This window comes from Gadus chalcogrammus, chromosome 22 (assembly GCF_026213295.1).
Source record: "Gadus chalcogrammus isolate NIFS_2021 chromosome 22, NIFS_Gcha_1.0, whole genome shotgun sequence".
Classification (NCBI taxonomy): domain Eukaryota; kingdom Metazoa; phylum Chordata; class Actinopteri; order Gadiformes; family Gadidae; genus Gadus; species Gadus chalcogrammus.
Genome location: NC_079433.1, coordinates 3,063,098 through 3,088,920, shown reverse-complemented (window position 1 = coordinate 3,088,920; position 25,823 = coordinate 3,063,098). Strand labels below are relative to the sequence as shown.

Here is a 25,823-nt window from a genome sequence, read left to right as displayed (position 1 = left end):
GTAGGACCGGAGCCACAGGTTGAAGCGTATGCGTCCTTTGAGACCCCCTTTGATATATAAGAGACCTCAAAGTAAAGCTTACTTAAATGTCGTCGACCCAGTCACCTATTGCATCACTTCCTTTAGGGCTTCGGCCTCCTAATTGATCACTGTAGTATAATTGAATGCCCTCTTTCATATATATGATACCTCCACCACTGGGACGTGGCAACAATTCTCCAAATCCATATGGGGAGGGGGGGGGGGTGATGCTTGTGGACAGTAGGGTTGTACACTAGACATAAATAGGAAGAAAACTCAGGAGAAGGAATGACCTCTCATAAATATTTATTTAATAAATTGTTTCAAATAACCCTGCCTCGTTAAATCAATGAGCTTGGTGTTTTGCTTTCAAAAATAGGTTATAGAAGAAGTCTAAACTGCAGAAAATAAAAACATCCAAGCTGCCTTTTAAGGATACCTTGGAATATCCGTCTATTTTTTAACCATCGGACACTAGTTTACGACAACAACAACAACACAAATTACGGCAGCTCATTTGCCGCGTGGTTTTTAGAGCCACGTAAGGATTAGAGGGGCTGGTGGATAGCAACCACCATAGCAACCATGACGGTCAAGTGACTGGATTCAGCCCCGTTTAAAAAAATAGAATACCACCCTCAGGAGATTAATGATATTTAAATGATTATGACCATGAAGTCTTTATTTGCATGGGTTTACATTTCGTTCTGTGTAGCATGGAAAAATCGGAGAAACACTCCCATTCGGAATGCATTGGTTTACATTTCTTTCTTTGGAGCACAGTTATTTTTATTTATTTTCAGTTTTTGAGGAGGTGCTTCAAAGATGCTAATTTTTTCTGCAATAATCCAAATCAAATGGAAAAACCCGTTGGCTTTTTGTCAAGGGAACCCAGGGCGACGCTCACTTCCGGGTTGGCCAACACACGTCATCCCTCCACCACTATACTGTAATAACGCATGTTGAAGTTGAATGATAATGAATTAATTTATTCTTTATTCTGCCTTAGTATTTATTTATTTGGCAGCGAAATGCAGTGTGTGTGTGTGTGTGTGTGTGTGTGTGTGTGTGTGTGTGTATAACACGCTATTTTATGTTGAAATGCGACGTAATCCAGTGTTCACGAAAACGTACGTGTTTCTAACAAGATGATATCATTAAAAGTTACATAAAGTAACGGTTTAATAACACAAAAGCAGGAAACACGTGAGCTGCATTTCCCATTCAGATAATAAAGATTAATAAAGATCATACACATTCACTGACTGAGGATTATTCAAGGGAAAAGTACATTTCTCGCTAGAAATGTCATTAGAAACACGTTAAATGGTGAATCTGTCCTAAAATATTGCATCTCCCATTCAGTTAATGCTGGGTTTTTCGTATCATATGCACATATGCACGCGAAATGGACGTATCCGCCCTCCACAGTAGTTAATGCTGGGTTTTGCGTATCGTATGCACACGAAATGGTCATTTGGCGTATGTAGGCTACTGCACGCATCTTGAAAGTGTCAAACCGTGCGATCTGTGCGCATATTGGTGAGACTGGAAAAGCTGTCATATTCTTAGTTATCACAGACAATTTTTAACAATAAATGTTCTGTACGGAGCTCCTTAAGGGACAATAGGGAGAAAGCTCCCGGACAGAACCTTAGATGGAAGTCGTGCTTAGTGACAAATCACGACAAATACTTCCAATTGATATGCATGAGTTTGAAAAATGTGCTTTTTGACACGAACATTTAGAAAATACGTGTACCTGATCACGTTTCAATAGATTAAATAACGTGACAGTGTCACCTATTTTCGTGAGCCCGGGATGCCTGTACGCCGGCCATTATCGCCCGATGAAATATTCTTCGTCATATCTATCAAACCAAACATCCTTCACATTCGCCGAACGACGATTATGAAAGTAAAATGCACATTTCTCGCTAAAAATGTTTACATAAACACTTTTAATGGTGTAACTATTCTAAAATATCATATTTTCCACCCAGGATAAAAAGTATGTCCGCCATTTTCACAGAAGAATATCCTAAAAAACTATCCAATAGGAAAGATGCTCACATCGTCTATTAGAGACGTAGTGAGGCACCCCCCATTCCGTATGCAGAAGACGCCGAAGGGTACCTTTACCGTCACCGAGCGAATAAAAAGGGTACCTTTCCCGTCAGTCACCGACGCTAAAGGGCCTTTGCCAACAGTCGGTATTTGACGTTCTCGGAGTGAGACTGTCCCAGGCCGACGGCGGGGGGTTGACACAATCATGGGCGTCATGTCCACTGGGGACGGGGGGGACATGTCCCCTCCTCTTTTCAAAATCCCGCTTGTGCCCCCCCTCACTTTCTTAACCGCAAAAATCGTGCTTATTTACCGTTTGGCCGGACGACAGGTTCTGGCTGAGAATGTTAATTGAGCTGCTGATTGTAAGGCCCTGGTGTATATAAAAAGTATAAATATTACAAATTGCCACAGACGAGTAGCGGACACGGACAGCCCGCCCACGCGGTTCTATAGGACACTTTGGCGTCTGTGGACTCTGAGTCACGGACGTGTTCCCCCACGCATGCGCACTTGATTGCCCACTGAATGAAGAGGCTTCGCGGTGGGTTTTCATAAGAATGAAACGCCAACAGCAGTTCGATTTAATGTATTTCTTTGGAGAGGGGATGACAAGAAAGAAAGGACGTGTGAGTCGGTTGATTATGGGTTGTAAAACAGCATTAATATATATTGTGACATAGGTGAATATTCTATTCACCTATGTCACTTGAAAACGAGTCCACCTTAAACCGCAGCAAGTATCCGTCAACAATGTATGAAAAGTCTCTCTCTCGCTGCTAGTTTACTTTAACGTCAGACCCACACACCACGGGCTCAATAGGATAACTCTACTCCGCTTTCATAGGGGGACCAGATGGGCAGTCGCGCATTTTCATTACTTTTTACATGTCCCGCAAATTGAGACGTTGTCCCGCATTGGTATTGACAGTCAGACTCGGTTTTTTTATTATTTTGAATTGCCTGTTTTATAATCGTGCATTTATCAAACAGCTGTGTGCGGAGACATCAGTGAGGGCTGTCATCAGGGGGCGGGGCACGCTGTTTGATCATGTCAATCAAACTGGGACGCATACGCAGGTGAAGGGCACGCCCACCAACAAGAAACAGTGCAAATCAGGTCAGAACGGCATGCAGCACGAGACGGAGGAAAGCACGACTCGTACGGCTAAGAAGAGGAAATGCAGCTACAATATAGAATGGAAACTCTTCCTGGATGAAACCAGTGCAAGGCGAGTCTGGTAACGTTTTGTGTGAAGTTTGCTTGAGTCTGGTAACGTTTTGTGTGAAGTTTGCTTGAGTAATTTTTCCATTTTACACGGTGGTGAATACGACGCAAAACGACACAAACAATGTGGGACAAAAAACGTTATTATTTTATTCAGTGCCTATTGCCTAATTGTATAGACAGGTGTGCATTTAGTTGTTATTGTCCAGGAAAAGTAGATCATTTTCAAATGCATTTATTTTGTGTATTTAATCTATGTGATTCTGAGCTGAGTGAGTTTTGTGTTGTTCAGATAATCAGCCTATGTACTCCATGTAGCCTAATCCAGTGCATGTTCTACTAGAATATGTGGCTCAGTATATTGTTCGACTAGAGCAAACACTTTAATGTGGTGTTTTGAGTTGTGCTGGGGTTAGGTTGCTGCTCTCTGTTGTTGGAGAAAAGGCAAATTCAAGTTCAAATACTTGACATAACAATTGTAGCCTTGACTGTCTGTTCTGTTTGATTGTATACAGTCAGACGTGTTAACTTGAGGCACTGTGAAATAGCATGAAAGCTCCATGCCTACTAGGTTTTCTCACGTGAGAGGAACTTGGGAAAGTTCCATTTAAATAAGATATATTTGTTAAGTTTGTATTTGCAGGCTGTTATGTGATACAGCATCAACCAGATGGCAAAGAATGGTAATGTTATAAGCAAAGAATAGAAATGTTAATTTTTTTATTTTTAGTTATTTTAGTCTACCTCGATGCATTGGTATCCCACATTGTCCCACACAAACGTAGTCTTTGTCCCACATCTTGTGAATTGTGATCTGGTCACCCTAGGTCAGGGTCCTGCAGGTTATTGCGAACAAGGTGGTGCAGGTCCAAGGCGCGCCAGTTGAGCACACACTTCGAGGTGTGCGATAGGACGGGACAGACGGCGATGACTGTGTGGGACCGGCTGATCCTCAGTGCAGTTGGGAAAGTGCTATTCTTTCCACTCCTTGACCACTAGAAAGGAGGGTGACCGGACTGTGTTGACCACCACACCCTCTACAGTGGTCACGACTTCCCTCAGTTTGATGACCGTCAGGGCTGAGGAGAATCTGCGCCGACTGGGGTCCAGATCGTGGCCAAGCCCAGGTGCCCAAGATGCCAAGCCGGCCAAGACAAAGTGGCTGTTGTCCCCGCGACGCTGCCAGGGCTGCTCCATCCTCCAGCGCGCACAGCAGCATATATTATCACCTACTCGGGAGTGCTCATTGTGGTTGGCAGAGACGGGGAGGAGCGATCAATGTCATTCACGAACTCTGCAGTCTTTGGGTTTGTTAGGGACCCTTTCTTTTCCTCCGGTGCCCATGACGGCCCAGCCCTGGAGGAAACTGTCATCGCAGTGCCCGAGGTAGAGGTGACTGTGAACGCGGACGGACTGGCGGTGCGCTTCGCTGCTGCCGTCGCTGAAAGTGAGGCAACAGTTGTTCAGAGCGGCCAGGGGAATGTCCCGCCCGCGTCGCTCAGCCACAGGACCCGGCCGGACGCGGAGGAGGCGTCGACCTCCTACGCCGGTGACGGTGACGGCGTACTCGCATCGTATTTTTCCCGTCAGTCTCATTGATTTCCGTTGAGCCCTTAGAAAGTGATGGCACCCCGCACTATTCCAAGGTGGCTATCACAAAAGCTAATCATTAGATGACGTATCAGAGCCTAACAACGTTAATATTTAAATGACAAACACAATGTGAAGCGTAAAATGTTACGCTATGAAGACCTTTTTTAAACTTGCAAATAAACTCACATACTTGAAGGGACATACACATGTGGACATTTACGTGTTGTCCACATAAATGTCTATTTATGTGGACATTTCTATTTCTACTGACTCTTATAGTCTATTTCTACTGACTCTTATAGTTTAATTTTTGAAAACGAGTCGGTGGTTAGAAGCTAGGTTCTTCAAACATGGCTGATTGTCTGCTTCCGGTAGAGGCTAAATGCTACCGGAAGCAGACAATCAGTCACAATCAGTGACGCAAATAAGCACATAAGCTGTAACATCCGCACATAGCCACAAGACAGCGGGACCAAAAATTAAAGCTGTAATAGCTGCTCATGGCCACAAGATGGCAGCATCATCACACATGATGAAGCCGGAGATGGGCTCTCAGATCATAGTCAATCAGAGCATGTACTACGCCATATAGGCTACGCCTATTCTGTATTTGAACAGACACGCGCCCAAAGGACGGCAGAAACACACGGTAGCTCATCTATTGATTTCTGCATGTCTCTCTGCGCTTGTCAATACAATTCTCCTCCTTTTGCTTCATAGTTACCATACCGAATACTTTAACAAATAAAGTGAGTCAAAAGCGGTCCTGATTCAAGTACCTTTTCTAAAGAACACGACACACTTAAAACCAATATTTGTTACGTCATTCTATATGCACAAATGATCTGTCATATAAAAGCTGAGTCAAAGTCCAAAAATGTAAACCATATCATTCGGTGAGCTAATCGCAATTAACTAGATCAGAGAAAGAATAATACATTTAGTTTGTTTATTAGTTGGCCCCTTAGGGAAATTCTTTTTGACAGTTTCTTTCCGTCATTTCTCATTTTAATTTCTTGTCATAGGCACATAAAGAACATGCATAAAATACATTTATACATTTGACATTGACGATAACATACATACAATGGGGTTGGGGTACAGGGGGTTACCGTTGGGGTACATGGGGATACCAATGTATGTAACCTTGTTCCATACATTGCTCAATGTATGCATGTAACCATGTATGAATGTAACCTCAATGTATGTAACCTTGTGCCCTGCCTCAGGTCAAGGCACGGAGGATGGCAGGCCCACAGCAGGGACATGGCGCTGGTTTGCCTTAATGGACGAGCTCATTGGCAGCTCAGCAGCCGTGTCACCGCCAGTGGTAGTGGGCTCTCTCCCAGCCAGGCCAGGCCAGGTTAGGGTCAGAGTGGAGGATGAGGTGGTGAGAGGAGGGAGAGCAGGAGCCAGCACAGCGACAGCCGCAGGGGCAGGAGCAGCAGGGGCAGCAGGGGCAGCAGGGGCAGCAGGAGCAGCAGGGGCAGCAGGGGCAGCAGGGGCAGTTGAAGCAGGGGAAGGAGCAGCGGGTGCAGCAGGGGCCGGAGCAGGGAGAAGAGGGAGGGAGGATCCCTTCCTGCTTCTGGTGAGGGAGGATATCCTTTACCAGCGGCAGGCGGATGAGAGGAGAGAGCTGGAGTCAAGGGAGCGGTTTGACCGTTTCTTCTCTCTCCTTGAGCGTTTGGTTGAGAGGCGTGGGACCCGTCTTTGGCCCCAGCTGCTTCGGCGAAAGCAGGGTGCCCTGCCAGCAGGGCAAACCCTTCCCCCATGGCCTTGACCTCCTCATCATTTGATGGCAGCTTGATAAAACTGCCCCGGACAGCTACCACCTCCTCCGCAATGCTATGCACCATTCTGTGGACAGATGACATTGGAATGCCAAAAGCTCTGGACACAACCCGATAGGCTGCGCCAGTAGCAATCCAAAACAAAAAGACCAGGGTCTCCATGGTGGGCCCCCAACCGTGCTGTCGCTCCGTTTGGAGGACCCCAAGGAGGACCTGGATAGCCTGCCGGCTAAGCCTGAAATCAGGGCGGGTGTCCTCTCCCTGGAAGAAGCACTGCAGCACCGGCACGGTGGCATTGATTTGGCAGTAATGCCTGGCCTGCAACAACAGATGAGCAAATATAGATAGACGGGTAAATAATATAGATTTATTTTTTCATACATGCATGTAGTATTCTTTGAGATGTTTGTCATAAGAATAGCCTTCCCCCACCCCACTGGCAATAATAATTGTGCAAACTTATGAAGCTTAAACTCTGATTTTGATAAACCATCAGCTAGACCACCATGTTCAATTAGAATATGCGTTAGAATATGCGTTGCCCCAAAGAAAAGACATGAGAAGCAGCACTATCGTCAATGCAACAATTCAATACAATACAATTCAGACATTCAAAGCTCACATACCTCGACATTCTGATGGCAGAGACTCCGACAATAGAGCCGTCGTCTCCTCCGTTCAACCCTCCGCCGATGGAGTCGTTCGGAGTCCTCCAGCTCAGAATCAAAAATATTGACCAGCTTCATTGCTTCCTTGTTTTTTTCAGAAGTGCACAGGTGTTTACAAGCGGAAACGCAGTATTAAAAAGCGGAAGCGGAAGCGCATCCACACTAGCAAGTCGTTCCCAAAGTCCGACGTTACAAACGCTAGGAAGCACTCGAGCTATATGGAGTCAGAACAGTCTCATTATTAATGAATGCACAGAGAAGGATTCACAAATGTATTTTGTGATTTATACATAAATTACTCTCTTCTCACAAATACATTTCAATGCACACACAAATGGATATCGGCATGTATAAATGTAAAATAAATCCATAAACAAAAATAAGTTTCACAAACATATTTCTGATCCACACACAAATATGTCTTGTTTTAAATAAAGGTAATATAAATCCATAAATATATTAATTTAAAAAAGATTTGCAATTTTCATCAAAAATGTATTTGGATGTCGTTACATTTATGTACAAACTGTTAAACTTGAATTTACAAGACGCTTTTCATTTGTGAGCTTGTTTGCATTTGTGTGTGAAACTGTCTGCATTTATGTGTGGATTTTTGAGACTCTCCTGACAAACAAATGCATTTTTTTCAACAAGGAACTCTCTGTAGCCAATCAGATGCCTCCCTCGTTTTCAGCCAATCACATGGCTGCAGTTCCGACCTCTGAGTCCAGCCTCCGAGCCTCCCGGTTCTCTGTCAAATGTCTACTCTATCGGAAAGAACATGGTTTTTTGAATGATCGTACATAACAATCTCTAGGTGGTGAAGAAGTAAATGCTGCGTCACGACACTTTTTCCATCTAATTTCGACTGGGTTTTGGGATAATCGGTGCCGTTAAAGTAGTAAACGGCACCGACGTAAAAACCCAGTCACAGCAGTCATGTGGTTGACTGAAAACGAGGGAGGCATCTGATTGGCTACAGAGACTTCCTTGTTGGAAAAAAATGCATTTGTGAATCTAGCGACGTCAGGAGAGTCTCAAAAATCCACACATAAATACAGACCAGTTCCCACTCAAATGCAAGTAAGTTCACAAATGAAAAACGTCTTGTAAATACAAATTTAACAGTTTGTATATAAATGTTACAACATCCAAATACATTGTGATGAAAATTGCAAATATTTTTTTAATTAATATACTTATGGATTTATATTACATTTATTTAAAACAAGGTACATTTGTGTGTGGATTAGAAATGTGTTTGTGAAACTTATTTTTGTTTATGGATTTATTTTACATTTATACATACCGATATCCATTTATGTGTGCATTGAAATGTATTTGTGGGATATAAATCACAAAATACATTTGTGAATCCTTCTCTGTGCATTCATTATTAATGAGACTGTTCTGACCCCATAGAGCTAGCACTCTAGTCTCATCTCCATAGGACGCGACTAGCAAGGACGCGTCCTATCAAGGCTGCAGCCTTCACATTGGGAAACAGCCCCAGGCTCTATTAATGCAGGCTATGTGGAAAATGCCCAGACTTTGCCTAAGCCTGGCTCCGCCCTCTTCCGCTACGTAGCTAAGATGGCTGCCGTTGAGTACGAAAAGTGTATCGATCCACACTTCGCGGTTTGACTACTCCATCCGGGTCCTTTCAGTAGGCCTACACTTATTTTCGCCCGATCTGAATCGGAACGCCCTACTACATAATCAAACTTAGGCTAGTAAGTACGGATAGTATGGATATTGGAACACGGCACTGGTGTTAGCGTTTGGGGGAATGTAGACACAGCTACAGCACACAGTCAGTATCTCTAGATCGGGCATACATATCTTTTGGTGGATGTGGATATCGGTGCACCATCTGTCAATGATGTAGATAAGCCCCCTCCCCACATCTTCCCTGATTGAGCCGTTCTGTCCGACCTGATGATGGTGAAGCCGTCCAGGATTACCTCGTTGTCGCAGATCTATCCATTCAGCCAGGTTTCGGTCAGGGCGATGATGCAGACGTCTCTTAAGGACCTTTACAGGTGGCATCGAGCATGTAGAATATCCATCTAGTTGTGGAGGGACCAGACATTTGCCAGGATGATGGAGGGGAGGGGTGTTTTGAAGGGACGTCTTCTGATCCTGCTTCAGGTTCCTCCCTGTTTTCCCCTTTTCCTGGGTCAGAGCTCCGGTGGTAAGGCCACTGCGGGCTTGATGCTACTTGGAGAAGAGTCCTGTAGTGATAGCAGGTCTGCTCAGCTGTAGGTGAGTAGCCTTCCATCTATCACCGGTTGCACTATGAGGTCATCGCAGATCAGCAATTGTGTTGTAATCACCAGGAAAATGATTAATTTAAAGGTCCCATGACATGCTATTTTATGTATTCTTTAATATAGGTATTAGTGGGCAACTAACACAGTATTCAAAGACGTTCCTGAAATTCAGCCGTGGTGCAGAGTTACAGCCACTCCGAGCCAGTCGCACATTGAGCTTCCCCCAAATGCGCTGTTTCGGTGGGCGTGTCAAGGAGGAGGGTGGGGGTGTGGCCCTGAGCAGCTTGCAGCTACGTGCGGTACCATGCGCTCTGTTTACAGTGGATGTATCGCAATGGCGAGGCGCACACAGCCTTTAGCCGTGTTCTGTAAATATTCTAGAACACACGGGAGTCCTGGAGCTCTATATCTAAATATTATCATATAGCCTACACAGATCATATATATTATATATCATATAATATATATTATCACGGCCAAAAGCTGTGTGAGCCGATATTATGAATCTCAAACGACCGCGTTGGGTTCTCCGACGTTCCTGGTTCTTCAACGTCCACATCAATGTGAATACACACACTGTAACGCAAGTGTTGTACACTTCCTTGTTATTTGGATAACCGTTCTGCTGTTGATGTGATGGCAAAAAGTTGAGAATGAATTGGGGGGAAGGAACTTTGGCTTTGACTCCCTCAAGAACATGAACCACGACATGGAGGAGAAAGGGATTGTTGGCGGCGAATGTCTCCCGCTTGAGCCCCGCTGAGGGACCACCGCCGGAGGCGCCTGAGCGCTGCCCGGCAAAGATCCCTTTCTCCTCCTTGTCGTGGTTCATGTTCTTGAGGGAGTCAAAGCCAAAGTTCTTTCCCCCCAATTCATTCTCAACCTTGGCTGAGATAACCCCCAATACGAGTCTCGTTGTAGAAATACCAGAGACGAGAGTCCGACGTGTTATGCGCCATCACACCAACAGCAGAACGGTTATCCAAATAACAAGGAAGTGTACAACACTTGCGTTACAGTCCTGGAGCTCTATATCTAAATAATATCATATAATACATAGATATCTATATCATATAACATATTGTGTGCGCCTCCAGACGATATTATGAATCACAAACGACTTTGTCGGGTTCTGCGACGTCTCTGGTTCTTCCACTTTCACATCAACCTGAAGTCGACTGAACCGCGCGCTGCCTGCTGCCGGCTGCCCGCTGCCGGGTGATGGTGCCTCGCGGCAACCGGCGGCATGTCGCAGTTCATGTACTTCAGCGAGTCAAACCAAAGTTCCTTTCCCCCAATTCCTTCTCAACCATGGCTCAGATTACCCCCACGACAGTCTCGTTGTGGAAATACAAGACACGTCAAAGAACCGACAAGAAACACTTGCGTTACAGTGTGACGTGTATTCACACACACACATGTGGCGCTCGCACGGTCGAGTCTCATTGGCGGGCCAACGTCTCTGGGCGGGCCAGGCAGAGTAAGGGGAGGAGCTGAGATTCCTCATGACGTCATGAGCACAGATTTCCAAATCAGCGCGCTTGAGCCTCCGTTTTTTCAAAGGCGAGCAGAACAGCTAGTGCTCGTTTTACACCAAACGCAAGTTTTAGCCACTGGGGGACCATAGGCAGGCTAGGGGAACTCATATTTATGTTAGAAAACCTCATAAATTGAGATTTTCATGTCATGGGACCTTTAACAGTTTTTGCCATGGTTGACAAATCAGAGACACGAGACAAGACCCAAACAGACTTAGACAGGCTGTGACGGGGGAGTCCACGATACCATACCACGACAAATGATACCTTAGCTGTGTTTGCCATCAGGTCGTGTTTGATTGCATCAAACCACCATTAGGACATATCTCAGTGTTGGTGTGTGATTAGGAGCCTTCGCCATGCATGATCAACCCCAATAGTACATTACCTCTTGATTAAACATGTATAAAAGGCTCAGAGTAGCTGCACTATTTGGCTAGGTTAGCTGTGTTCCATTCATTTTAATCAGCGTAGCTGCTACTGGCGAATGCACCCGTTTTGTAACAAACATTGGGCCATATCTTGAATCCGGCGCAATTGACTTCCTCACTAGCGCATGTGTCGTTGCTAGTTTGCAACTGGCGCAGAGCGTTCTTTTCCCTCCTGCGCCATGCGTCGGTAAATTAGGGAATGATCTTGCGCCCCAATGGGCGGTTCGGCAAAAGGAGGAGGCGTGTTCTGGCGCAAACGTTCCCTGGTGCTACTTTGCAGTTTCAGAAATCACTCCACAAACCAGGAAATACCTGGCTTAAAGTCAGTGGCGCGATGTTCAGATGCTATTTTAAGGGCGCATGCATAATGTTGCTTGTGCATCTCGCGCATACACTTAGCTTTTCTCATCTACCTAGTCACACATTCTTGGTTAATTATTTGGAGAACAGCTGATACAGCTGATACAGCGGTAATAAGTTGTACTTTTAAATCAATGCATCTGCAAACACCGTACAGCAAACACATATTTTATTGACACAGACATCGTGTACATGCCTATAACTTTTAGGATTGATGAGTATTTGATCTTGAGAAAACATTGTTTTGCCGTGAGTTAGTGTTAAAAAGAATGAATGAATGCGTGCGCGCGTGTGTGCATGTGTAAAATAATTAATGAATGTGGGCGTGCGTGTGTGCGTCCATCTGTTTCAACACACACAAACTAAACACGTAACGCATAATACAGTCCATGGCAATGTATATTAACGGGGGGACACATGCATATTGGGAACACAAGTCGATAACGATAATGCATACAATACTGATAAGAAACGAAGTCTTATCAGTATTGTTTTCTTTGCCGAAATTTATTGGAGGACTGAGTATTTCTGAAGTTGTGGAAGAAAACCTTATTCCATGTGTGAATTAGGGCATATTATTTGGCCATAAACTTGAAGTTTGAAATGAATGTGCATCTGTCTCACCATCGCAACATCGCCATAGCACCGCCCACAAAGCTACTTGCGCTTGGCGCTTCTCACTTGCGTTTCAGACCGTTAAAATAGGGCCCATTTTGTGGAGTGGTGGCAAAGGCTGGAGTAGAATGGTTCTCTGCTTACTAAAAGCAACCAACCTGTACATCAGGAATCCTGAAGTTATAAACTTGGCAAAAACAATCATAGGTGGAATGTAGGTACTTTCCTCGCCACACCTTACAAAGAACATAACTGAGAGTCACAGCCAAGCATGGGAGAGTCATGACTTAGTACATTCATATACACATTCTGACTGATGGCGGTGTCAATCACACGCAGTTACAGCCATCTCTTTGGGAGCAGTTAGGGTCAGTGTTGCCCAGTAATGTGCAGGTTCACACTTCACAAGAGCTAGCCCAAAATCCAGTTTACACTGTTTTAAATTAATTCATGTTCATATTTTGCAATTTAGAATTTTGAGCTAAGTTCATGAACTGTGCACATTCATTTCTTCTTTTTTTATTCTATTCCATTATTTTTCAGTATAACCTCCTCCTTCCTATCCACCCCAAGCCTCCCAATCATTGCCATAGTTCACGGCCCAAAGTAAATTAATTACTGTATACTACTAAAGAATCAAGATTACTTTTAAAAGCAAAAAAAACTTTAAAGACTCATAACTGCAGTTTTTTGACGATCGGTCATGAAAGTTTGTTCGCCCATCACCAGATCCAAGCTGAGGCTGCAGCATTCCCAGCTGAGCTACAGCATTGTCAACCATATGGAAACAAAAAAGGTCTGAATTGTCTGTGTCAGAGTCTGTATGTTCTGCGTCAGGGTCTTAATGGTCTATCAGGATCTTATTGGTCTGTGTTAGGCTTGGCCCCCGTAAAATGCTGCTTGCAGCCTTAATATTATTTATTTTTATTATCTATATCAAGCTCTATTTTTTTAGATTGAATTTTTAATTATGTGCAATATTGCTCACTTTCTATTGCCTTTTATTTGACTTTTATTTACTTATTTTGTTGACTTTTACTGTTTGTCCATTATGTTGTTTGTCAACTGTACTGTACTGTATGTTGATCCTGGATGCCTGAATTTCCTGAAGGGCATGAATGAAGTATCTACTTTTTTACTTACTTACTTCCCTGGCTGTGATTGTCAGTTATGTTCTTTTAAAGGAGTGGCAAGTAAATGGTTCCAAGGGACGGTTGATGGTAGCTTCCAAAGAAGTACCTTTACATTCCACCTACGGTTTCCTTAGCCAAGCTTATACTTCAGGATTCCTGATGGGCAGGGTGGTTGCTCTAAAAGGAATGATTATGGTTCCACGTTCACGCAACGCAATGACCACGCAGACGCTTCAACGCAGTCGCGAACCTTTACGGTTCTGCATCGGGATTTAGTAAGCGTCTTATCACAGCCCTTGCTGCTGCGTCGCCTCGACGGACGGTTACAGTTTTTGGGAGGCGTGCATCAGGCCCTTGCGATGGACGGAAGGAGGGTACATAGACGTAAGGGGTCCGTAACCCCCTTGCGTTGCGTGGGACAAATAATCAGCCCTTTAGTAAGCAGAGGATAAAGGTGGAGCACAAGATGGCCCAGGAGGAATCCACCGCCAGACACAAGGCCCACAGCATGGACTGGTTGCGGGAGAGGGAGGCGCTGAAGGCCCAGCTATTGGGTTTGATGAAGGCGCTAGAAGAGAACCGGCAGGTCGCCCAGCAGCTGAGCTTCAACGTCGGTCCCCAGCCAATTGAGACTCGTCAGGACAGACGGGGAACAGAGCCACCTCGACGGCCAGCCCAGCTGAGGCGACGCGTCCGAGAGTTGGAGAGGCGGGATCGCATCCGTCCGTTCCAAGAGAGGGAGGAACGGGAGCACCTGATCCGCAAGAGGAACTGGCTGGAGGTGGAGAAGCGGCGTCTGGACGCCGACCGCATGGAGCGGCAGTTTCTGAAGTGGCAGCACATCAGGTTTTAGCACTGGCGTTAGTGGTACAGGATCCAGCGGGAGCAGGTCGAACTGCGCCGACAGCAGGAGCAGCTACGCTTCGGGCAGGACTACCGCTCCGGCAAGAGGCCCTACAGGTTCCTGGGGGGACAACGGCCGAGGCGGGCCAACGCCAACACCCTGTCCAGCTGCGATGGGTGTTGCTGGCCGGTCAGAGGTGCCCTGAGGCTTCGTCAAAGGGTGGAGGAGTGTGGCAACCCGTCTTTGGCACAGCGCCCCTGGAGGCCCAGGGGGCAGGTTGTGGAGGCGGTGTACTACAAATGACCAACAGATGGCGATAGCAAGAGCATTGCTGCCAGCCAATCATTGAAATGCGGAGCACCTGAGGAGCAGGTGGGGAAGCATGCTTTAAAAAGCATTCTTCCACACTCATCCAGGGCTCTCCTGGTTCGTGTGTGCGGACTGCGGAGTGACCAGTCGTCATGGGTGAGGTGTTTCTGCCCTGAAGAACAAGACTGTGGATTCCTCCAAAGCCGTTTTTTGTTCAGTTTAGTAGCATGATACTTTATGTTTGATTAAAGGTGCAGTTTTGGCTTTGAGACTACGGTTGGTATTTGGAACGAGGCGGTTCTGTTGGGTCAGAGTTTTCGCTCAGAGTTTCATGCGGAAGTAAAGATACCCGAGACCTCCAAGATCACATCACAACAATGGCTGCCCATTTCATTGATAGACTAAAGTGAACTTGCAGCAACTTAACACCCATTCTAAGATTTGCATTACAATACATTATAGCTTACAATTATAAACATCACCTAATCAATTCTCACTGAAGTTCAACCATCGCAAGCAGTTCTAATAACTGATTCAGCAAAGAAGCGCAAAGAGCTCCCTGCGGGCATCCATAGTTGTTATGAAGTCTAGTCTCACGAGCGATCGTTTTTTCCAGTTTTATGTCGTAGCATACGAACTTCTGAGGGGCGTTTCCTGAACGCTCTATTTCGGAAGAAGGGAAGGTTTACGTGAATGCACGAAAGAGCTTCCGAACCTCCGAGCTGCTTTGAAGGCGGCACTATTAACTCCAACTTGGTGATGGGGGAGTTGGAGAACAGTGACACAGTGTGTGTGTGTAAGTGTGTGTGTGTGTGTGTGTGTGTGTGTGTGTGTGTGTGTGTGTGTGTGTGTGTGTGTGTGTGTGTGTGTGTGTGTGTGTGTGTGTGTGTGTGTGTGTGTTAGTTTCACTTTGAAGTTCTGAAAATGAATGACATCACAGCCGTATTTAATTCCTATTGGTCCAGACCGGCCCCTCCCTCTCCCTCTACCTCTTGTTAACAGGTTTCCTGATCAGTGCGTCTGATGCTGGAGTCGGAGTCACGTCTCTGTGGATAATCTCATCGAGCTGTTCTTCTGAATACATCGATATGAAGGCGCTAACGGGGCTGCTGCTGTTGGTCTTTGGTCACGGTGTGTCCTCAGGTAAGACTGACTCAAGTTTTTACTTTTCAAAACTATCTTTCCAAAAGGTTTGGTTATGGTCCCTGAAGAGACGATGCTTAGATTCCCTCATTTGGTTGAATAGCATTTGATTATCCTCTGTAATGAGTTAAATTAATCCACAACACGATTCAGCTTTTACTGTGAGTATTTAAACTAATATAAGAAAATGTATTCTGGGTGTGAACTGTGAAAATGAAACCAGCGCACTGGTTTGATGATGTTCCCAAATGTAAAATCTTTTATCAGAACCAAACATTAACCTTCAGTTAGGCGGGAAACTGATGGGTAATTTAAGTCTACTTTTAATACTTAAATTTTTTTTAAGTATTATATTAACTCCTTATATCCTATTATTTACTTGTCAACGTTCTTGGAGAATCATCACGCAAGCACACACACGCACACACGCAGACGCACAATAATATTACTATTATCATTGCTATCAATGTATTATTATGAAATATAATAATTATACTATTATTTTATTATTATCGTTCCAATGATACCAATGTGAAGATCGTTAAAATGCCGGCATTTTAAAATAAACGTATAATTATAAAAACATTGTAATAGTTATTTGACTAATTCTTTATTATTTATGTCAGCAGTAATGATTAAGAGGCAGCAGGTTGTGTTGTAGTTGTAGGTCTGGACAGCCAGCGCTGTAGGCTACAGTGAGATGTTTGGATGTCAATAAGATCAAACTAAAGGTTCCTCCATTACCTGGACGGCCAGGGGGCGGAGCCATGGGGAGGGGCCATAGGACAGGGGGCGGAGCCATTGGACAGGGGGCGGGGCCATAGGACAGGGGTTGGAGCCATAGAGCAGGGGGATGCCTTTCTGTGTAGAGGGATGGACAGTAGTAGTAGTAACATCTCTGTCTGTCTATAGTAATGAACTGTGTTAACCTCTCTGTCTGTCGCTCTGTCTGTCTGTCTCTCTGTCTGTCTTTCTACAGTAATGTAAAGTCTTAACCTGCCTGTCTGTCTGTCTACAGTGATGTACTGTGTTAACTTGTCTGTCTGTCTGTCTGTCTGTCTGTCTGTCTGTCTGTCTGTCTGTCTGTCTGTCTGTCTGTCTGTCTGTCTACAGTGATGAACTGTATTAACCTGTCAGTCTGTCTACAGTGATGTACCGTATTAACCTGTCTGTCTGTCTGTCTACAGTGATGTACCGTATTAACCTGTCTGTCTGTATGTCTGTCTACAGTGATGTACCGTATTAACCTGTCTGTCTGTCTGTCTACAGTGCTTCAGTCTCTGCAGTATTTCCTCACGGCGTCGTCTGGACTCTCAACCTTCCCAGAGTTTGTTGCTGTTGCGATGGTGGATGAAGTTCAGATTGGGCACTACGACAGTAACACCCAGGGAATAGTGCTGAAACAGGCCTGGATGGAACAGTTATTCGGAGATCATCCAGGTGAACTGGAGACGATGACTGGAATGGCTCTGGGTGCCAAGCAGAGACTCAAGGCCAAGATTTTGGATCTGAAGAAGTGCTTTAACCAGACAGGAGGTAAGTTTACATCTAATGTCTGACCTCTCACATATAGATATTCATCATTTACACCCAGAATAAAGTTTCACCGTACTCCTAAACAGTCTGAACATTTTATAAAATGCCTAAGCCAGGTAGCTAATTCTGAAGAAAGAAACACATGCTAACAGATATCTTTGGGAAACAACAAACAACACCAACTTAATCAAGAAAGTATTTTGGGAGGATTTTCGCGATTGCTCATTCACTTGACCTGCAGGTTGGGGCAGCGGCGAGCTGAATGCAGGCAGCAGGCTAACTGACGTGACTGACAACGAGTGAACACTGAACCAACCCCACTGACGTTACAATATCCATACATCATGGGCCTATTTCGAACGTAAACCCACAGTGGCGATCACAGAACATAAAGGCTATGTTATGCAGTGACATACACTAGGGCTGGGCGATATATCGATATTTAAAATATATCGATATTTTTTCAAACGCGATATGAAACGAGACCATATCGTCAATATCGATATAATTTAATTTGCGTTGAAATTACAGCACATTGTTCCAAATAACACCGGTTTCGAACCATGCCTGCCGCCTGCTATTTCGTAACTCATGTCTCTCCCGCTCTGCCTCCGGCTCACACACACAGTCTCTATATCCGTGATAGGGAAAGATTTTGAACACAGCTATGGAGTCCGCCTGCGCATGCAGCTCCGAGGAGCTTGTTTGCAAGCGAAAGACCAACGGCTCCATAGTATGGAAATGGTTTGGATATAAGGTGTCTGACGAATTACAAAATCACGTAATTTTTAGAGAGTGCTTAAAAACTGTCGCAACCAACGGGTTGCAATTCTGTGCATAATATTCCGGAAGCGCACACAGCTTTTGGCCGTGATATTATATATTATAATGTTCTCAAATACGAGGCAGAGGCAGTGTCTAGTCCACGGTTTAATCAACCATCAAACTGTATTCAATTCTGAACAGTAGGAATAGTAATTGTAAATCGAAACGGTAGGTAGGTATAGTAATAACGGTAACTCCACAGTAACTTCCAGGTTTCTCACTCCGCGAGACCCAAACATAAAACATTAAAGGTCCCATGACATGAAAATCTCACTTTATGAGGTTTTCTAACAAAAATATGAGTTCCCCTAGCCTGCCTATGGGACATGACATGCAACGCCCCCCCACGCAGTCGTTACGGTTCGTAATATTTCGGAGGCGCACAAAGCTTTTGGCCGTAATGTAATATATTATAATGTTCTCAAATACGAGGCGGAGGCAGTGTCTAGTCCACGGTTTATTCAACCATCAAACTGTATTAAATTCCGAACGGTAGAAATAGTAATATCAAATCTGCGCGCGGAGGGCGCCGCCGCGCAGATTTGGCTCGACAAATATCGATATTTATCTTATATCGATTCTGCTTGAAGATATCGAGATATGACTTTTGGTCCATATCGCCCAGCCCTAAGTGACATAATGCCCCTCCTCCTGGCGTTGAAATCAATTTGCCTACTCCCCTAACTGAAACAAAGGACGTACATTATATCACTAAATCTAATAACTATAAGGCAATATATTGTTTTTGACTAAAAGTAGTCCAGAAGGCTAATACCACGGAGGAAAGAAATGACAAACATCATGTGACTTAAACTCGATCTAATTTGTTTGTTTATGGGCTACAAATCTAGTTGACTCGCCTTTTTTCACAACTCATAAGGAACCTTCACAGCTTGATTGCTAGCGACAAAAATACATAACCTGCATCGCTGCCAGTGCCGCCGGTGTTTTGTAATGGAGCAATAGTCGAGTGATGTCAAGCAAACAAAAGTCAAAAGATGCTGAAGGCACAGAAATGGTACAGTCCACTGAAGGGGCGTTTGAAATCGCATGACATTACAATTAGGGCATTTAGCAGACGCTTTTATCCAAAGCGACTAACATCTGGTAATACACACATTGACACACCGACAGCAGAGTCCACCATGCAAGGCGACAGCCAGCTCGTCAGGAGCAGTTAGGGTTAAGTGTCTCGCTCAGGGACACATCGACACTCAGCTAGGAGGAGCTGGGGATGGAACTAGCAACCTTTGGTTGCTCGACAACTGCTCTACCTCCTGGGCTAAGCCGACCCAACATTCGATTACTGCTTGCATGATGAGCACAGATTGAGAAATACTACTTTCCGTAAGTATTTCAGTAATCCCATTCAAGGGGATTTCTCATCCATATCAATGATGCGTGTTTCTACAGTCCTGGCAGACATGTCTTTATTCCTGGAGGTGACTGTGTCTTTGTTTGTTAATCCGTTAAAGATAACCTCTGAACTGCTGAGGAAAGTCTCCTTTATGTATCCTCCATCGGAGAACCTGAGAAGTTCCACAGACAACGATTTTACAGCAAAGTACGCACACAGCTCGGTCCTTCAGGGAATAAATCAGACTGAGTTTGTCCAAATGGCTGAAAAAGGTGACGATTACACAACCTACTTCCTTAGCTCCTGCCATTATAAACTTGTTGTACTAAAGATGTACTAAAACAACAAAGATAGCTAGCGGGCTAGCGGCATTAGCACCGCTCGTCTGCTGGTCAGATGGAGGGGTTGAGGGTGGTGTACGAGGTGTAGGGTGGTGTAGGGTAGTGTAGGGGTCTGTAGGGTGGTGTAGGGGAGTTTTCGAAGGTGTAGGGTGGAGCTCTGGCTGGTCAGATTTTTTCATCTATTTATTGTTATAATGATAATGTTCATATGGTTTGTGTTTTGATGTCTGTGTGTATTTAATGTTAATGATCTCACCCTTTCTTTTTTCCCTTCTCTCTCTCTCTCTCTCTCTCTCCCTCTCTCTCTCTCTCTCTCTCTCTCTCTCTCTCTCTCTCTCTCTCTCTCTCTCTCTCTCTCTCTCTCTCTCTCTCTCTCTCTCTCTCTCTCTCTCTCTCTCTCTCTCTCTCTCTCTCTCTCTCTCTCAGGTGCCCACATTGTTCAGAGGATGTTTGGTTGTGAGTGGGATGATGAGGATGATTCTACTGATGGTTATAACCAGTATGGTTATGATGGAGAGGACTTCATATCGTTGGACCTGAAGACCCTGACCTGGGTCGCTGCAGTACCTCAGGCTGTCAGCATCAAACAGAGATGGGATCAAGAAAGAGCTGGATTACAATTCGATAAGTACTTTCTCACCAAGGAGTGTGTTGATTGGCTGAAGATACTCCTGGCCTATGGGAAAAGCTCTCTGCAGAGAACAGGTAGAGTCACATGACCTGGTGGGCGTTGACAGACTGATGTCTCTGAGTCTCTGTTCACTCTCTCTCCCACCCCCCCCTTCTCTCTCTCCTTCTTCTCTCTCTCTCTCTCTCTCTCTCTCTCTCTCTCTCTCTCTCTCTCTCTCTCCCCCTCCCTCCCTCCCTCCCTCCCTCTCCCCCCCTCTCTCTCTCTCTCCAGAGCGTCCGCGGGTGTCTCTGCTCCAGAGGAGCCCCTCCTCCCCAGTGGTGTGCCATGCTACAGGCTTCTACCCTGACAGGGTGGTGGTGTTCTGGAGGAGAGACGGCCAGGAGCTCCATGAGCAGGTGGACCCCGGGGAGGTCCTCCCCAACCACGACGGGACCTTCCAGGTCAGCGTGGACCTCAACCTCAAGGCCGTCCCACAGGACTGGAGGAGGTACGAGTGTGTGGTCCAGCTGAAAGGCATCGAGGACATCTCCACCCCCCTGGACCCCGCCCTCATCAGGACCAACTGGGGTAAGACTGGTGTTGGAGGGGATGGAGGGGGGGAACACATGTCTCACCACCTCCACCTGACCTCATCACAACCACTGCCAGGTGTACCTGGACACTGCTGAAGCTACTGGGTGAACACACAGCTCTCAGGAGTAGCTCACTGATGCAGAACACGGTGGATTGTTAAGGAGCGGGGCGAGGGGACCCAAGTGCTGGACACAGGGAAGCAGAGACGGGGTAAAAGGAAAGAGGGTTTAGTGGGACACTGGGTAGATGACAAGCTGGGGCGAAGCAAGCAGTAGTAATGCAGGCGAGGGTTCGGCAACAGGGAGTCAGTCAGGCAGGCAAGGACTCGACGACAGGTAGGCAGAGTGATGGACGGAGAACTAGGGAAGAGGGGAGAGGGTTAGCAAGAGAACGGGAACACCGAACTGGGACTAGAGAATGCTGGTAGGACCGATACGAACTGGGTAGTTGTAAACGACGAACTGGCGCCGGCTGGATGCAGATCCCCGGCTGAAGTAGGAAGTGGAGATTGAAGTCAGGTGTGACGGAAGAATGAGGTACAGTGGCGTCAAGTGGCCACTAGATGGGGATGTTGGACCGCGTAGCAGAACACGGTGTGACAGGATTGTGGGTAAAATAGTCATTATTCTAGAGGAATAGTTACACTGACGCTATGTTAGTCTTGGTGTAGCATCACGTGACCGTAGACATGTGGTCCAATGATGGAGGGATGGATGGGGGAGGGTCTGTCCAACATCTATTAATACATGCCTGGTTTTATTTTCTTCATTTACCTTCAGTGGGCAAGAGTCACATCCTTGTTTTCTTCCTTGCTGGTGTTGCTGTTGTTGCTGTTGTTGGTGCTGTTGTTGGAGTCTTTGTGTACCAGAAGAGGAAGGGTGAGTGAATCAAACTCTCCAGGAGGACTAACACAGTCGGTTCTCCACCTGCTCCTACTTCCTGTCCCCTTCCTAGATTCTGATTGGTTGTCTTCACACACTGGTGGTCAGGTTGAAACCTCCACCTCTGAATGATGAACCTCCTCCAATGTCCACTGAGATGTTGTGGCATTAAGAATATGAAAGTCTAATAACATGAGGATATTCACCACTGTTACAACACTAATCATTTATCTATTTATCTGCTCTTATGATTAACTCCACTACCAACACAAAGACCTTGATGACTTGTCTTGCTCACTGGACTATACAGCTCTATAGATCTAGATACATTTATCTCACTGGACTATACAGCTCTATAGATCTAGATCCATCTAGCTCACTGGACTATACAGCTCTATAGATCTAGAAACATCTAGCTTACTGGGCTATACAGCTCTGTAGATCTAGATATATCTAGCTCACTGGACTATACAGCTCTATAGATCTAGATACATCTAGCTCACTGGACTGTACAGCTCTATAGATCTAGATACATCTAGCTCACTGGACTGTACAGCTCTATAGATCTAGATACATCTAGCTCACTGGACTGTACAGCTCTATAGATCTAGATACATCTAGCTCACTGGACTGTACAACTCTATAGATCTAGATACATCTAGCTCACTGGACTATACAGCTCTGTAGATCTAGATACATCTAGCTCACTGGACTATACAGCTCTATAGATCTAGATACATCTAGCTCACTGGACTGTACAGCTCTATAGATCTAGATACATCTAGCTCACTGGACTATACAGCTCTATAGATCTAGATACATCTAGCTCACTGGACTATACAGCTCTATAGATCTAGATACATCTAGCTCTCTGGACTATACAGCTCTATAGATCTAGATACATCTAGCTCACTGGACTATACAGCTCTATAGATCTAGATACATCTAGCTCATGACTTCACCTCCTCCCATTCTGATACTTCCCAGGTTCTGACACCAGCTCTGAGAACACGGAGGGGCAGAATCTGTCTACTGAGTACCAACCTCTGACCAGAGTCAGTATTTTATCACTTTACAATACTTATTCAGAGTAATATATTTACAGTTACATTTATTAGCAGCCTACCTTATCACAGCAATAGTAATAGTAATATATGAACAGTACTTCTTCATAGTCATAGACCTCTGAAGAATAAATCAAGAATAAACCAAGTTTTGAACTACACTCTTTTTCCATCTAGTTTTGACTTTGTTTTCTTTGTTTTGAACCTGGAAGCTCGGAGGCTATAGATTAACATTCATATTTTAACAGTACTTCATCACAGTAATATCTTAACAGTACTTCATAACAGTAATATGTTCATAGCACATCATCACAGTGATGTGTTTAATGTTTAATGCTGACTTGTGCTTCCTTGCTGTTTAGGGTCAAAGTTAAATCATGAAGAGGCTTCTCACGTTCAGCTTCCTAAACCAGGATGGAGTGGATCGCAGTTAATTTATAATCATTACAAACAGGCTTGGGACTTCAGCTAACTAAAGATGCTTTATTTGCCAGACTACAATATTCTTAACTTTATTTTCGTAACAATCATCAATCTGTAAGAAGTGTAAATCAATTAGATCTCTCTATTTGTGACAAATTTGATAAAGGAAATAATAAGAATAATAAAAAAAAAAGAATTGTAATAAATATTTATTAATTATTATTATCAACAAAGTACAAAACTCTGGTAGGGAAAGAGAACAGACTTCCATCAGGTACAAAAAGTACAGATAAATAAACCGTCCAGGACGACCGCAGGGCCACGAGACGCTCCTGGACCCCCTGGACTCAGACCTTCTGGGGGAGCGCTGCATCAGGGTGGGGGTCCCCCTGGTCAGGCCCGCCCTCGGGGTCTGCGGGGGTCCTCCGGTCGCCTCCGGCTCACTCCTGTTGAAGGGCAGCGTCCGATCGTTAGCACGACGCACGGCGGTCGTCCGCTATCGAGACCCTCCGCTACCGGTCCACCCCCCCTGTCTCCCCCGTCTCCCCCGTCTCCAGGCCTTCAGACCCCCCCGCCCCCCTCCCCCAGGGGCCCCCAGTGCCTGTGACTCCCTGGGCACGCTGGATGGGCGATGCTGCACGGAGGGCTATGTATCTCCCGTGGACTACCTGTCCACGGGGGGGCGCTGTCCATGGTGCTGAAGCAGGAAAATCGTGCTTATTTACCGTTTGGCCAGACGTCAGGTTCTGGCTGAGAATGTGAACTGGGCTGCTGATTGTAAGGCCCTGGTATATGTGAATAAAATATTACAAATTGCCACAGACGAGTAGCGGGCGAGAAGCGGACACGGACAGCCCGCCCACACGGTTCTATAGGACACTTTGGCGTCTGTGGACTCTGAGTCTCGGACGTGTTCCCCCACGCATGCGCACTTGAACGATCGCTCACTGAATGAAGAGGCATCGCGGTGGGTTTTCATAAGAATGAAACGCCAACAGCAGTTCAATTTTATGTATTTCTTTGGAGAGGGGATGACAAGAAAGAAAGGATGTGTGAGTTGGTTGATTATGGGTTGTAAAACAGCATGATTATTCTATTAACCTCACTTTTCCATTTCACACGGAGGTGAATACGACGTGAAACGACACAAACAATGCGGGACTCACCAAAAGCGTTATTATTTTATCTAGTGCCTATTGCCTAATTGTATACACAGGTGTGCCTTTAGTTGGCATTGTCCAGTAAAAGCAGATAATTTCAAATGAATTTATTTTGTGTAGTTAAGCTATGTGATTCTGAGCTGAGTGAGTTTTGTGTTGTTCAGATAATCAGCCTATGTACTCCATGTAGCCTAATCCAGTGCATGTTCTACTAGAATATGTGGCTCAGTATATTGTTCGACTAGAGCAAACACTTTAATGTGGTGTTTTGAGTTGTGCTGGGGTTACGTTGCTGCTCTCTGTTGTTGGAGAAAAGGCACATTAAAGTTAAAATCCTTGAAATAACAATTGTAGCCTTGACTGTCTGTTCTGTTTGATTGTATACAGTCAGACGTGTTAACTTGAGGCACTGTGAAGTAGCATGAAAGCTCCATGCCTACTAGGTTTTCTCACGTGAGAGAACTTGGTAAAGTTCCATTTCAATAAGATATATTTGTTAAGTTTGTATTTGCAGGCTGTTATGGGATACAGAATCAACCAGATGGCAAAGCATAGCAACGTTATAAACAAAGGGGCAGAATAGAAATGTTTATATATTTTTAAGTTGTTTTAGACTACCTCGATGCATTGGTATCCCACATTGTCACACACAAACGTAGTCTTTGTCCCACATCTGGTGCATTGTGATCTGGTCACCCTGTTCATATCAGAGATCAGGTGGAGGTGTGGCAGGTGCCTGGTCAGGGCCTGACGATGTTAGACCACCTTTAAAGGAGGACAATGATAATATCAGTAGCTTCTGTTCACTGACCTCTGTCCATACGATGAATGAATAAAGAAATGTTCTTTAAAAAGTTCTTATTAAAAGTTAGATTCATTTTGATTATGCATATTTATTCTGGCAGAATTTAGCATAATGACCAACTTAATTACTTCCCGGATTTTGTGTTGGTTACCGTAGTCCCTAAAGGTATGTAGAAATGCAGAAAATGGGATTCAAATCGCAAAAAAGTTACGCC

At 45.0% G+C, this 25,823-nt stretch overlaps 1 protein-coding gene and 1 long non-coding RNA gene across 3 annotated transcripts in view; both read left to right on the top strand.

Moving 5' to 3' along the window:
* The first annotated feature begins 15,869 nt into the window (after positions 1-15,869).
* LOC130375620 (major histocompatibility complex class I-related gene protein) overlaps positions 15,870-25,823 on the top strand; it is a 32,930-nt gene continuing 22,976 nt past the window's right edge. For both annotated transcript variants that reach the window (XM_056582656.1, XM_056582657.1), the window contains exon 1: positions 15,870-16,013. In XM_056582656.1, the coding sequence (XP_056438631.1) occupies positions 15,959-16,013 (55 nt within the window). In that variant the 5' untranslated portion in view covers positions 15,870-15,958. The remainder of the gene's footprint in view (positions 16,014-25,823) is intronic.
* Positions 21,635-24,104, top strand: LOC130375668 (uncharacterized). The gene is made up of 3 exons (XR_008893900.1): positions 21,635-22,154; positions 23,145-23,212; positions 23,584-24,104. It is a non-coding gene; the product is annotated as an uncharacterized LOC130375668 (long non-coding RNA).